Genomic DNA, 13079 nt, shown 5'->3' with positions numbered 1-13079 from the left:
CCAGTATTTCTGATCACAACTGCACCAGAAGCAGTACCAAATACTGTATTCAGGAAATATGGTCACTGCAGGTGTTGATATACAGGAGGACCACAGTACCTGATGTGTTTGGGTGTACTGGTGGAGACTATGGGATAGAAATATTGTAGAATGACTGCACTAGAAGTGCCTGATTTTGATCTAGTAAATCCTATGATAGTTAATTACCAGAAATCTGCATATTTAACAAGTTAACAAGACTTATGGGTAAGTCACATGCTCACTAAGTTTAGGAACTTCTGATTTAGGAAATAATCCCCTTATGAAAGAGTCCTGCATATCAAAGATGGACACTATCCATTTTCTATTAGATACCTTTGTAACCAAATAGTCAGTCATTGAAGTTTGAAGAACATCACTGAGAGGTACTTATAGAAAGAAACAATCTAGTGACACAAGCCCTTCTGTGGGCATCCTTCTATGCACAGTGGTAGGACCTATTCAGGAAACTTTTCACTTCCCAAATGGTCCAGAACATTTTCTGTCTCACATTCTTATCTGTCAGTGTCTTTATTAAAACAGACTCTGCAGGTCGAATGGAAGGAGGAATTGCACCATATTTATTGTAATGAGATTTATGGTAAGTAATGTAAGATGGTAACCACCAGTCACCAGAGGTAGCAGCTTTCTCTTAGGGAGAATAATGGACATTCTGGGGTCATCTACTATTAGAACCCACTTACCCAAAGCAACAAAACTACTATTGATATGATTTTAGTTAAGAGCTAGTATTTTCATGGCATATTTTAATATATATATTAAATAATGTTTAATATATATATTAGTTTCTAGTATTAGTATCCAGCAGACTGAGTTCAAAATGAACTTGGATTAGGAATAATTAAAAAGTAGGAAACTTTAAGTACTTTTTAAATAAACAACAATGAATGAATATTGAATGATTCAGGTAAAAACTTTTTTTAAAAAATTCTCAAACGTGCATGGAGGAGGTAGCATGTCCTAGGAAGTGTGTTGGCCATGAACTTGAACAATGTGCTTTAATATAGTCATACAGATCCCAGAAAAAATGGGCTCCAAATGAGTAAAATGAATTATGAAGTCATAAAATCCACACACCTTTCTATAAATGTTCAATATTCTTCTAGTTATAATAGCTGCAAAACCTCTATAGAACGACTTTGGGGAAACGCCCAGTGAATATGCAGCACTGAAACTTCCCACGTCCTACCTCCTAGGACTTCCTTATTAATAGTTCCAAGCTTTGAGAGACACTTGAAACTTGAAACATTATTTTCCTCATGGATTACTTTGTACATTGGCATAAAAACTCATTTTCTAGAAGATGGAATGATAGTCTTACCCGTTTCACAGCTGGGCCCGGTGAAGCCTTGCGGGCAGGCACACACATTAGCGGCGATACAAGCTCCTCCGTTCCTACAGCCGTCTTTGCAAAATGCTAGAAATAATTCAGATACATGACTTTCATACTTCAAAACTGAGTAGTTCAAGATACTTCAAGCCTAGCTTTTCTTCATTCCCTTGGAGATGTGGACATCAAATTATATATGGTATTATAACTTCAAATTCATATAATATCTTCCATGCAGGCAAGAAACTTCAACCCAATTTGTGAAACAGTACTCTTTTCAATGGTAAAGAAATATTTCACCTGTGAAACGACACACTAAACTTTCTTTTAACAAAAAGCAGTAATCTTACACAACAGGAAGCACATTAGAATTAGAGTTGCATCTCATTGTCAACCTGAAGAAAAAAAAAAAGGCAGCTATCCTAGAGTTTTCTTAAGGAGAAAACCACCATCTAGAGAATGAGATAATGAAATAGGAAATGACTGACTCCTATGAAACTCTGGCCAAAGTGCCAGAGTATTGGAGAAATGCCCCAGCTTTCACAAAATTTCTAAATCAGTCCAAGTGATAAACTGGCCAATGGTTAAGAATTTGCTGTAGTGGTCTTCAGGAAGAGCCTTAGTGTCCTCTACTGAGGACAGGTCAGGATCCAGGATCAGGGGCAAAGGCACTGCAAATCTTGCTGTGTTAGAGTAGGTTTGTGAGTGAGGGGAATTTGTCTGTGACTAGGAAAGGGAGCCAAAATCTGAGCTATTGCAAGTGAGACCTTTTGAGATGTGCCGCCTGATTCAAAGAAGGTGAGAAAAACAAGATGGGTGAGACTGAGTACCCTTAGATGCTTCCGTTTCCACCTCAGCTTATTCTTTGGCTCTGTGAATCTCAGGGGCCATTCCCTGGTCTGTAATGGATGAGTTAGACCAGCTTTTTCCAGGCATTGGGATAAAAGCTTTCTCGCAACTTTTCTGGCATGTGCTTCCTCTCATTAGTTAGGATGTACTTTCTTTGAGTGGTAAAATGTAGCAATCCAAGATTCTGCTGCTGAGTTAAAGGAAGGGACACAAAGAGGCCATTTAGCTTCTTTGGTCATAAGTCCTAGTCTGTCTTCATCCAAGGCAAAAAGAATACCTAGTCATCAAGGATTCGCAAAGAGATTAAGAATGTAAACCTCATAAATAATAAAATGTACATCTCCTAGACCACATGTGTATCTTCTTTGGAGTAATGTTTAAGGACAGAGCACAGGACTCAATGATTCAGATCCTATGTCTACATTACTTATCTCTCAGCGTTTGACATTCCCAGTAGGGATACACACATGAACTGGAGAATCTGTATTCAGGCAGCCTGTTGACTTAACTTCTGGTAAAACTGTATGGATCCATGAAAGTTCTCCTTCCTTCAAAGATAAGAATTACCTATCTGGATCTGTTCATGATTACAAGAGTTCCTTATGCTACAAACATTTGTCACATTAATTAGGAGTCAGAGTGAAATAGAAATAAGAGTGAGAAGTTGGTCTCCCAGATGAAATATTAACTTCTCCCCACCAAGCTCTCAGAATATCTGGGTGCTCTGAGGAAGTCCTAGGCATTCAGTTACACTATGCAATGGATGTTAAACTTCTGGCTTTTCTCAGGATTTGTCTAGTATCTCTGAGAAAATCTTTGTGGGATTTAGACCTCAAAGTGAGGTCACATTGCTCTAAATGAAACATTCCCATAGACTTTTATAAACCAGAGTAATCCTCTGGCCCATCGATATCTGCATCCAATGTATTCTTGTAAACCAGGTCTTAAGATTCATGCTCATGGGACATGGTATTAACAACGATCCCTTGTTATTTCCTACCTCCCATATACACAGTGTCATAGAAAATTGATTTTAGCAAACTCCAGGACAATGGGCACGTGTGTTTGAGAAATGGGAAGTGTTGAAGCTTAAAATGTTTAAATTATATAAATCATAAATAAATCTACATGACATATACAGAGTATGGACTTTAGCCTATGGGAGTTAGCAGTTTCCAAAATAGAACCTCTATTGTGAAGGAGGAGGTAAGCTCATCTGATAAAAGAAAAGAGGGCACTGGTGGAAGAATGTATCAGGGGACGGTGGTGAAGTACTGTGGGAACATCCACTGATGGAAATGAAAATCTGAGCTCAGCAGGACTTTTAAAAGAATTATTGACTGGCATTGACAAACCAGCTAAAATGGGAAACTATAACATGTGGAGACCCAATATTTCCAGTTAACTTACTACTCAACAGTTCAAAAGAGAGTAGAGGGGTACCTGGGTGGCTCAGTAGGTTGAACATCGAGCTCATGGTTTCCACTCAGGTCTGACCTCACAATCTGTGGGATCGAGCCCCACGTTGGGATCTGCACTGCCAAGGAAGAGCCTGCTTAGGATTCTCTCCCCCTCTCTCTCTGTTCCCCTCCCACTCACACACTCTGTCTCTCTCTCCCAAAATAAAGAAATAAACTTAAAAAAAAAGAGTAGAGAAGAAAAACTGTCAGATTGATCCCAAATAGAGGTATTTCCAAGTGGATTTTGCTAAAAGAACAAATAGGTTGACTGTATTGGTGAAAAAAAAAAAAAATAGCTGTCATGTTTGGATTCAAAAACAAGTATTTAAACATGGGAGGAGACTGGTAAACTGAAAGAAAAGGGTCAGAGAAACAGAAGATGAAAGGTCATGGAAGGAACAGAGTGGGCCAACTGGAAGCAGAAGGACTTGGGGTAAGACAATAAGAAGCTGAAGTCTGAGATTTCAAAGATGGAACAGTTCTGTCCAAAAGTGCCCGGGTGTGATTATGGGTGTGGTCTGCTAGACAGGAACAGAGATGGAAACCACTGAAATGGAGGTCAAGGAACATGAAGTCGACACTGTTTGAACAGTTTGGCTGCTTAAACACTGACCTAACCCAGGGGGAAGAGTATGAGCCATGTTGCAAAGTTCCCAATGGCTGTGGCAAGTACCCAGAAGGCAGATAACAGTGATGAGAAGGGGTGGAGGGAGGTGAAGATGGACTGCCTTATCCCTAATGTGAGAGAGGCTGACATTTAAACCTTTTACCTTTGCATGTGGTTCCATTCCCTGTATAGCCTGGCTTGCAAACACAGTTGTGTCCTCCAACGGTATTGAAGCATAAAGCATTTTCATCACAGTTGTGCTGATTTGTGATACACTCATCATGTTCTGAAATGAGGAATACAATTTTGTTACTCAAAGATAGATTTTTCAATGCGACTGTATTTTAAACTACCTGCATCTTGGTTACTGCATGGTATTTCTTTCAAACACAGACAGACCTATACAAAGCCTATGTTAAAGAAGAGCTCATATTTTGAAGTATTGCATACTCCTCTTGAAATACATACCTTGCATGCAAAAGGATTTGGACAAAAGACCCGCCAAGGAGGAGGAAGGAATGGCAGAAGGGGAGAGGAAAGGGTGGATAATTCTCAGAAGTGTATCCCAGAGCCTCTGTATGCAGTCTCTGTGGTTAATATTTGGGGAGTTATTGTCCTGACATAAATATGCTACCTAATTCTTCTCTGTAACATGAAAAAGGTAATAGGAATGGATGTGAAATATATTGCTTTGTGAATCCTGGCCTGTAGGAAAATGGAGTTAAAGCTCTGGGAATTAGTTAGGATGCAGTTAACACCCACACCCACACGGCCAGGCATAAAGATACACATGCAAACTACTGGGGAATATCTGACCTCCTTAGGAATCTCTCTCCTCAAAGGAAGTATCGGAGTTCTGCTAAATAAGACAACTCGCCTTTATAATATGTGCAAATACACACTTTAAAAGATGCAATCAATATGATACTTCCTTTAACTGTGTACAACTTGACACTTAGAAAACACTGAATCATCTGCTTCTCCCAGCACCCCTATGAGAGAGGCATAACCAATATCATTATTACCATTTTAAAAATGAGTCCATAGTGGCTCAGAGTGCTTATGTCGCCTGCCCAAGTTCACAGGAATTATTAGGTAACATCAGAATTCTAGCAGAGTGTTCAACAAAAATGTAAATGTAAGGAATAAATACAGTGAAAATGAGAAAGAAATCAGATCTAACATCAAAATCAAAATGAGTAGGAGATGAAATATAAGTGAGGAAACGCTTATGAACTAGTTCAGCAAAATGCCTACAGTGGCACTACTTATGACTTGGTCTCTCACAAAATTATTACTTAGGCCTAAAATTAAATATATATTTTAATATGCTTATATTAATGGAGCTATTAATTCACTATGATATATATCATCAAAGCAAAAAGAAATATTTGCTTTTTATTTTAGAACTCTTCGTATTCTGGACAATACATGTATTATTGCAGACAATATATTATAATAGTAATGTATCTGTAAATGCGCTTTGGGCATATTCATTTGAGATTAGACTAAAATCACTTATTTCAACTAGTAAAATAGAATGCTCTGTTTTTTTTAAATAAAGATTAACATTATGCCCTGTGTCATATACAAGTATAAAGTTATAATATTTTGAACTCTAGCCTGGTAATAAAATTCTTAGACATTATTCCCAATAATCTTTCAGAAGAAAGAGAGCTCTCAATCACTAAGGTTTTAGAATTGCATGAATAGATACCTTATCCTCCAAATCCCTGGTTGAATTTCTCCAAATTGTACAGAGTTCCACTGTTATTATCTAGTATCAGAAACTTTCATAGTTATTATAAATTCAAGCACATTGATGATAACCTAGAAAATAGCCAGATTACAGCTGGGTCTCCTGCTTGGGGCTGTCCTTGGACCACTATAAAATTTCAGAGGGACTGGAACGGGCAGTGCACCTACCTCTGGGGTCAGCTACCCGAAGCAAAATAAATCTACACTCTGAAGTTTGCACCTGCTGCCCATTTTCTTCCCAGTGCAATTCAAAGTGCTGCAGTTAATCTATAAATCTCTATACGGACAGCCGTAGGCTCTTTAAAGACAGCTGCTGATTGATTTGATGCTGTTTTCATCTCTGCTTTGGTTGTTTTCTTAATTAGATGGAACTCACTGGGTAGAGGAAGGGCCTAACAAGATGCAGTTTAGCACCCAGTATGATGATTCCCATACACTTTAATTAATTACACAAGCCCGGATCTGGTTACCCTGTTGTCATTTACTCTCGAGACTGCTGAAATGAGTAAATGTGCTCCTAAGCAATTCAAGGGTAAAGACAGTTTTCATGTTTTTAAATACACACCTTTACACATATTCTTCCCTGTGCCTGAAGTGTCTGCCCCATGGATTCTCCTGGCAAACTCTTACCGCTTCTAAAGATCACACTAAAATGTTGTTTTATGCAAAAATACCCTTCTCTCCCCCTCCTGCAGAGTCAGGGCCTGCTGGCTGTTTTCCTTAGCACCATATACAAGGCTCTGTTATTATATTTTATCATAAATATCTACTTCTCCTTGATTCTCCATCTTCATGCCCCACCAGGAACAGTTAATTTTTGGACAACAATTCTGTATTTTTATTTGTATTTCATTTCAGCATTCAAAGAATGTTTCTTAAATAAGTAATTAAAAGAATAAATGATCAGAGAGGGCTGGGTGGCTCAGTCAATTAAGCATCTGACTCTTGATTTTGGTTCAGGCCATGACCTCACGGTTTGTGGGTTTGTCCCCACGTGAGGCTCTGCACTGAGAGCACAGAGCCTGCTTGGGATTCTCTCTCTCTCTCTCTCTCTCTCTCTCTCTCTCTCTGTCTGTCTTCTTCTCTCTCTCTTTCTCTCTGCCCCCTCTCTGCTCTCTCTCTCAAAATAAATAAACTTAAAAAAATAAAAAGAATAAATGACCAAAGGAAGAAAGCTAGGAAATACTTCCTCTGCCATTATAATTCAAGCCAATCCCAATTTGTTCAGTTGTAGACTAGATGCCAAATAGAAGCTATTGAAAAATCTAAACTTTATTTTTTATTTATTTATTTTTTTACTAATTTTACTACAATGGTGTTTTATTTTATCAGGGATATTTCAAATATTAAGGTAGCAAGACATATTTTGAAAACAAAATATTAATTCCTTTACACTATCACTTTAAAATTCTTTACACCACTTAAAATAAACTTGGTTATACTTATAACCATCAACTAAAAGTAAACTGTGACTTCAGGAAAAGCCTTTAAAAATGCCTATGTCTCACAGAAGAATTAAGTTTAATTTGATAGCCCTCCACAAAACAGAATGTGAATGAAGCAAGGAGCAAATATTCTATAAGGTCATCTCGATAAATAGTTAATTATTGCTGCTGTATATCCAGTTTTGGTCAAATGTCAACTTCTTACCCCTTCCCTGACTCACATATCCCTAAGGACTCCACCAGCAACCTCTCCATTTTTCATGCTCCCTCTAACATTTGTAACATACAATAAGTTAAATTAAATAAAATCAGGAGGGAAATATTAAGAAAAAATTTAAATCAATATTATGTCACAATGGTTGAGAAGAGGCATGGCAAGATGTAGTAGTAAATGAATTCCAATTTTTCTCTCATGTATATTGAAAAGCAGACATTTCAGATCTGATGTTCACAATATCCAGTTCCTAGGAATTAATGCTATTTGTACATCTTCAGTTAAACCTTTCATTGTTCGTGTGACATGACAGTATGATGGTCCAGGTAAAAGCTAGGATTGAAACCAAATACACTTCTCTCTAACTGTTCTGCATTAACAATATTAGCATATGGTTATTTTAATCAAAATTTATCACATTTCTATCTATACATTTAAAATTTAAATTAAATGGAAAAAAATAAACATGTAGAAAGGAAACACCACAACTCAAACAGTACTAAACAAAAGTAATGTGGTTGTCAATTATTACAGTACATTAAATATAGAATCAATAACTGTACAATGATAGTGGGGAAAAATTTGTCCTATGTGCCATAATTGCCATGCACCTTTTATGTACTATATAAAACTGATTTCATACCAGTGACAAGGGTCAATATATTAAAATTCCTCTATATAAAAAGTGATAATATGTACACTTAGATTTATCTGAATGCAAATGTCACACAGAAATAATACTTTAGTCTCACTGATCAACCCCTAACCTGAGTAGCTTAATGTCCCTAAAATCATTTTAAGACTCCACACCCAACAGGTCATCTGGTCATAGTCGGACTTAAATTGGGCTTGAAATTTGGTATTCATATTGAGCTGTTTCTAGAATGAATGTACTATCTAGGGACAAAATGGCCATGTTAAAATTCACATAGCTTTTCTTACAATGATATCAACGCAGACATACAATACACATAGCACATGTTCTCTTCAAGGATTTCACTATGATACAAAATGCAAATACTACAGAAAAACAGGAGTGAAAAGTAATTTAAATATATCTACAATTTGATTTAATACAATTTTTATTCAAGTTCTGTTGTATATTAAGACTTTTGCGGGATTAAAAATGTGATTATAAATGGTAGCTCCCTCAAAAGCTTATAGTTTAGTCGGGGAGATAACACAAAACCACAAGTGCCACATGAGGGCATTGTTAGAAATACTGAAGTAAAGAAGAAACCTGTTTACAGAGGGCTGAAGAGAACAAAGAGGGAAGAAGTCATTTCTAGCTGGGTCAGATACGATTTCAAGAATGACTTCATGGAGAATGGAGCATTTGACATGGATATTTTTATGTATGTAGGGAAGGTGCAGATTCCAAATTGAAACAGTATTCATGTATTTTGCTCCTTTTGTTTTGGAATCTTGAGCCTCTTACAAATTTGAATCAACCTGAATGATGTGTAATAATCCTAGCTACAATTTAGTGCTTATGACATACCACACACTTTGTAATATACACTATCTCATTTAATCTTCATATTAATTAGGAAATATCATCATTATTTAAAAAAAGAAAATTAAACTAGGCTTGAAGAGGTTAAGTAGCTTTTCTGAGATCACACAGCTAGTAAGTGGTTGAGTTGTGAATCACAACATCTGACTCCTAAATCTAGGTTATTGACTGTCATGTGGTAGGGCTGCCTGACATATTTAATGTGTGTGTGTTGCCTAATGTGTTTTTTAATCCTAGTGTTCTTTGCAATTGTCTAGAGGTTTTGTTTTTTTTTTTTTAGTTTATTAAATTGTTTTAATGTTCATTTTTAAGAGAGAGAGAGACAGATTGAGAGCAGGGGAGGTGCAGAGACAGAGGGAGACACAGAATCTGAAGCAGACTCCTGGCTCTAAGCTGTCAGTACATAGCCTGATTTGGGTCTTGAACCCATGAACTGTGAGATCATGACCTGAGATGAAGCCAGACACTTAACCGACTGCCACCTCGGCGCTCCCAGAGGTTTTGGGTTTTAATGTTTATACCGTTTAATGTCTCCTTGTCATATGTGGAGTCCTCCATTGCTTCACAAGTAGGAAGTTATCTCTTTTTTTGTATTATCTAGTATTTTTAACACTTTAGGGCTAAGCACTGAGGCACTTTCTGTTCATACTAAAATCTACATTTTCTCAAAATTGAGAGAAGCTTTTAAAAGAAAAGGAAGATACCAATATGGCTAAGTGCAAATGTCTGTAAAACAAAGTGACCAGCTCACAGAACTTAGACTCAAGCACTCATTCCTCCAACTCAAAAATCTCTGGAAGCTCATCATTAACGCAGTTTGGCAAACAGACATCTCCAGTATCCAGGAGTCCTCTCCTCTGACACCTGGTCGGGGCCCTGTAACAAAGTCCACCACTTCTGGATAATTCTGCTTTACACCCCCCAACAATATACTAGATCCTCTGACTGACACCTTCATACTGTAGATTCTGCTCTTCTGGTAACAAATTATAATATACCTTCACGGCCGGCCCACTATTCTCACAGAGCCTTTCTTTTCCTCTGATGGATTTTTTTCAGTTACAAGAATTATATTGTTATGCTGGATCTTCTACTCTCCTGTCCAAATACAGAAATGTTGGGAAAACAGCAGCTATCATAACCTGTAGGTGTAAGTGCCACAAAGAAAGCTTCTTCGCTCTCCCTGACCCAAGTGTTTCCTGGAATATAAATCTACAATGAGTAAATTCTCTCCTAGACCGTGGCAGGATGAGGCTCTGAACAGTGACAACCTACCTCGGGTCTTAACTATTATCTGCTTATTAGAAACCTGAGAACAAGCTCGCTCAGGCTTAAGCCTGAATAAATCTTGGAGCAAGGAAGTCCACAGCGTGTAAATTACTCTTGAGAAGCTGTTAAATAAAACCATCAAACTCTTTGTTTAGAAGGATGACTTATCTCAAACATATAGAGTTGCTTAGTCATTTTCCTCTTATATTTCAGTAGACCAGATTGCTTGCCTTAGGACATCCATGAGCTTGCTAAAACGCATCCACGAACTTCACTCCTAAGTGTTCCTACCAAAGTAAGTTTGTAGTTACCTACACTGGCTAGTGAAGAGGAAGAGAACAAGATAGCCCGTGGGTCTATAATACTGAGACCTCTTATTTTACTCTAAAAAGAATAGCAACACAGTGAGTCCTCAGATAAAATATGCCATTTCTATTGAGCAAACTAAACAACTCTTTGGACTTGCCCCAGCTCCTTACTACATTCACACAATAATCATTCTATGGCAGATCTTGTCAAAATGAACACAAACTGAATCTAAAGAATGTTCTGTATTATAATTCGACAATTGGTAGAGGGCTTGGGGGTCTATTAAAAAGAACTAGAATTGCGTCCTTCCCTCTTCTTCCTCCTTCCTCCCCCACCCCCAATATTTAATGGTCTGGTATATGAAGAAGTTGTGTTTGCTGCCACCAACAATATATATGCCTACAATCAAAACATGCATGCCCTCGTGACTATTCAATCTCAGGGACATTGTTACAATTCATTGAATGGTTTAAAATGTCCTCCATCAACTGTTCTGTACTAGGACTATAACTCAGTGTAAAGGACAACGAAGAAAAAAATGGGAAAATTATGTACTATTTTAATGAGCAATAGCAGGGAGGCAGTGTTATACAGAAGTTTTCTAGACAGGCTTGACTTTTGATGCCATTTTAACCTAGTTCTCACTGGCCTTGAGAAAGTAAGCCCATCTTCCTAAGTTTAAAATGAGGAGATTGAGACCTATATTAGAAAACTACTGTGAAGAGTAAATTTGCATGATGAGTATAAAGACCCTGGCAAATAAGAGTCACTTGATAAATATTAGTTACTTTCTCATCATATTATCTACTTCAGTGGCAAATTTTATTTTGCCTCTATTAGCCATACAATGTCCTTTCTTTTCTGTTTCAGTTCTGTGGAGAAAATGTAAATGTCTCACAGAGCTTTCTCTTTTCATAATCTTTTCTGAAATCAAATGAATTTCAGACATTTCTCTGATTTCCAACATGCACTACCTTCAATGGTTATGTCAGGAAAAAAGACGCCTGCTATCATACTTACCAAAAGCTGTTCTTTTTGTTTCTTATGATTACCTTCCTTATTCACTTTATATTAGAGGAAAAAATCTATCACAGTGTCATTTTAATGGAAATCTAATTTTAACACTGTTAAAGGGACTACAAGAAACTATACTTTAACCAGTGGCCACATTAGCAGCAAACCAACTAAAACTCATTTTTAACACCCAAGTATTTTTTATTCACTACTCAAGTTTCTTGTTCACTGACCACACCAATTCAATACTGACTTCTTGTTATTCCTCAGTTTGTTTGGCATCTAGGAATTTGGTCAGACTTCTTTTCTCTGACATGCTTCGTTTATTTTCTTCTAGTCCTTTCACTGGTACATTCAGCCTCTCTTCCTAATACTTATTTGATCAAGAATCTGAACAACTAACGCCCATGCAAATTTCCTCTGTATCTTTACAATAATTTTGTAAGGTAATCCAAATTGATTTTACAGCAAAAAAACCTGCTTTGCTTTTTTTCTGGTGTTTCATGAGATTATATTTGTCCAAACACATTGTCAGGCAACAAAATTCTTGTAACTATCAACAAATGATTTGTATTTCTGAATATTTCTGAAGCTTCTCTATGTTATTCTAGCCTTTTGATTATTCTAGCCTCTAGAGGATGCAAAGATGCACGAACTGGGATTCATGAACTCAATGAACTCAAGAGACTTTTGAACTATTAGAGGATTGATGATATGAATAGATAACTATGATATATTCTTGAACTTGTTTAGTGCTTTAAGAGAGAAAACAATAGTAATAGTAACAATAATGCCATTAGCTAATTGCTAAGTGTTTACTAGATGCTATAAAGCACTGTACTAAGTGTTTTATGTTCATTATCCCCTTCAATCTTCACAGAAACATTTCCTGGAAGGCACTATCATTACTCCTGTTTTACAAATGGGAATATAGAGCTTTCTTAGAGAAAATACATATCTTGCCCAATGTCATGTAACTTTGAAGTGACAAGGCCAGGATTTGCCTTCAGTGTTTTAAAAAGCTACAAGCTATCAACAATGATCTCTTGAGACTTAAAAAGGAGAGATGAGGATTAACTGAGGGGTCTAGGGAAGTATTGTGTAGGAAATAGGCCAAACAAGTGAGTCTTGAAAGATAGGAGGGGTTTTAACAGGAAAAGGGTAAAGATGGAAAAGAGCATGTTCTGTGGAGAGAGAACACAGGTGCAAAAGGTCAAAAGCATGAGCTGTGGCAGGGTCCTGAAGTGGCTGAGCTGGCACAGGTGAGGA

General features: G+C 37.2%; 1 protein-coding gene across 3 annotated transcripts in view; it reads right to left on the bottom strand.

The window, feature by feature from the left end:
- NELL2 (neural EGFL like 2) overlaps positions 1-13079 on the bottom strand; it is a 334896-nt gene that overhangs the window by 98154 nt on the left and 223663 nt on the right. For all 3 annotated transcript variants that reach the window (XM_019419105.2, XM_019419109.2, XM_019419106.2), the window contains 2 exons: positions 4449-4571; positions 1361-1456 (listed from right to left, as the gene is read on the bottom strand). In XM_019419105.2, coding sequence (XP_019274650.1) covers positions 1361-1456; positions 4449-4571 — 219 coding nt within the window. The remainder of the gene's footprint in view (positions 1-1360; positions 1457-4448; positions 4572-13079) is intronic.

Source organism: Panthera pardus, unplaced genomic scaffold, assembly GCF_024362965.1.
Source record: "Panthera pardus isolate Hobbes unplaced genomic scaffold, ASM2436296v1 HiC_scaffold_6, whole genome shotgun sequence".
NCBI lineage: Eukaryota > Metazoa > Chordata > Mammalia > Carnivora > Felidae > Panthera > Panthera pardus.
This window is presented reverse-complemented; position numbering and strand designations above follow the sequence as displayed.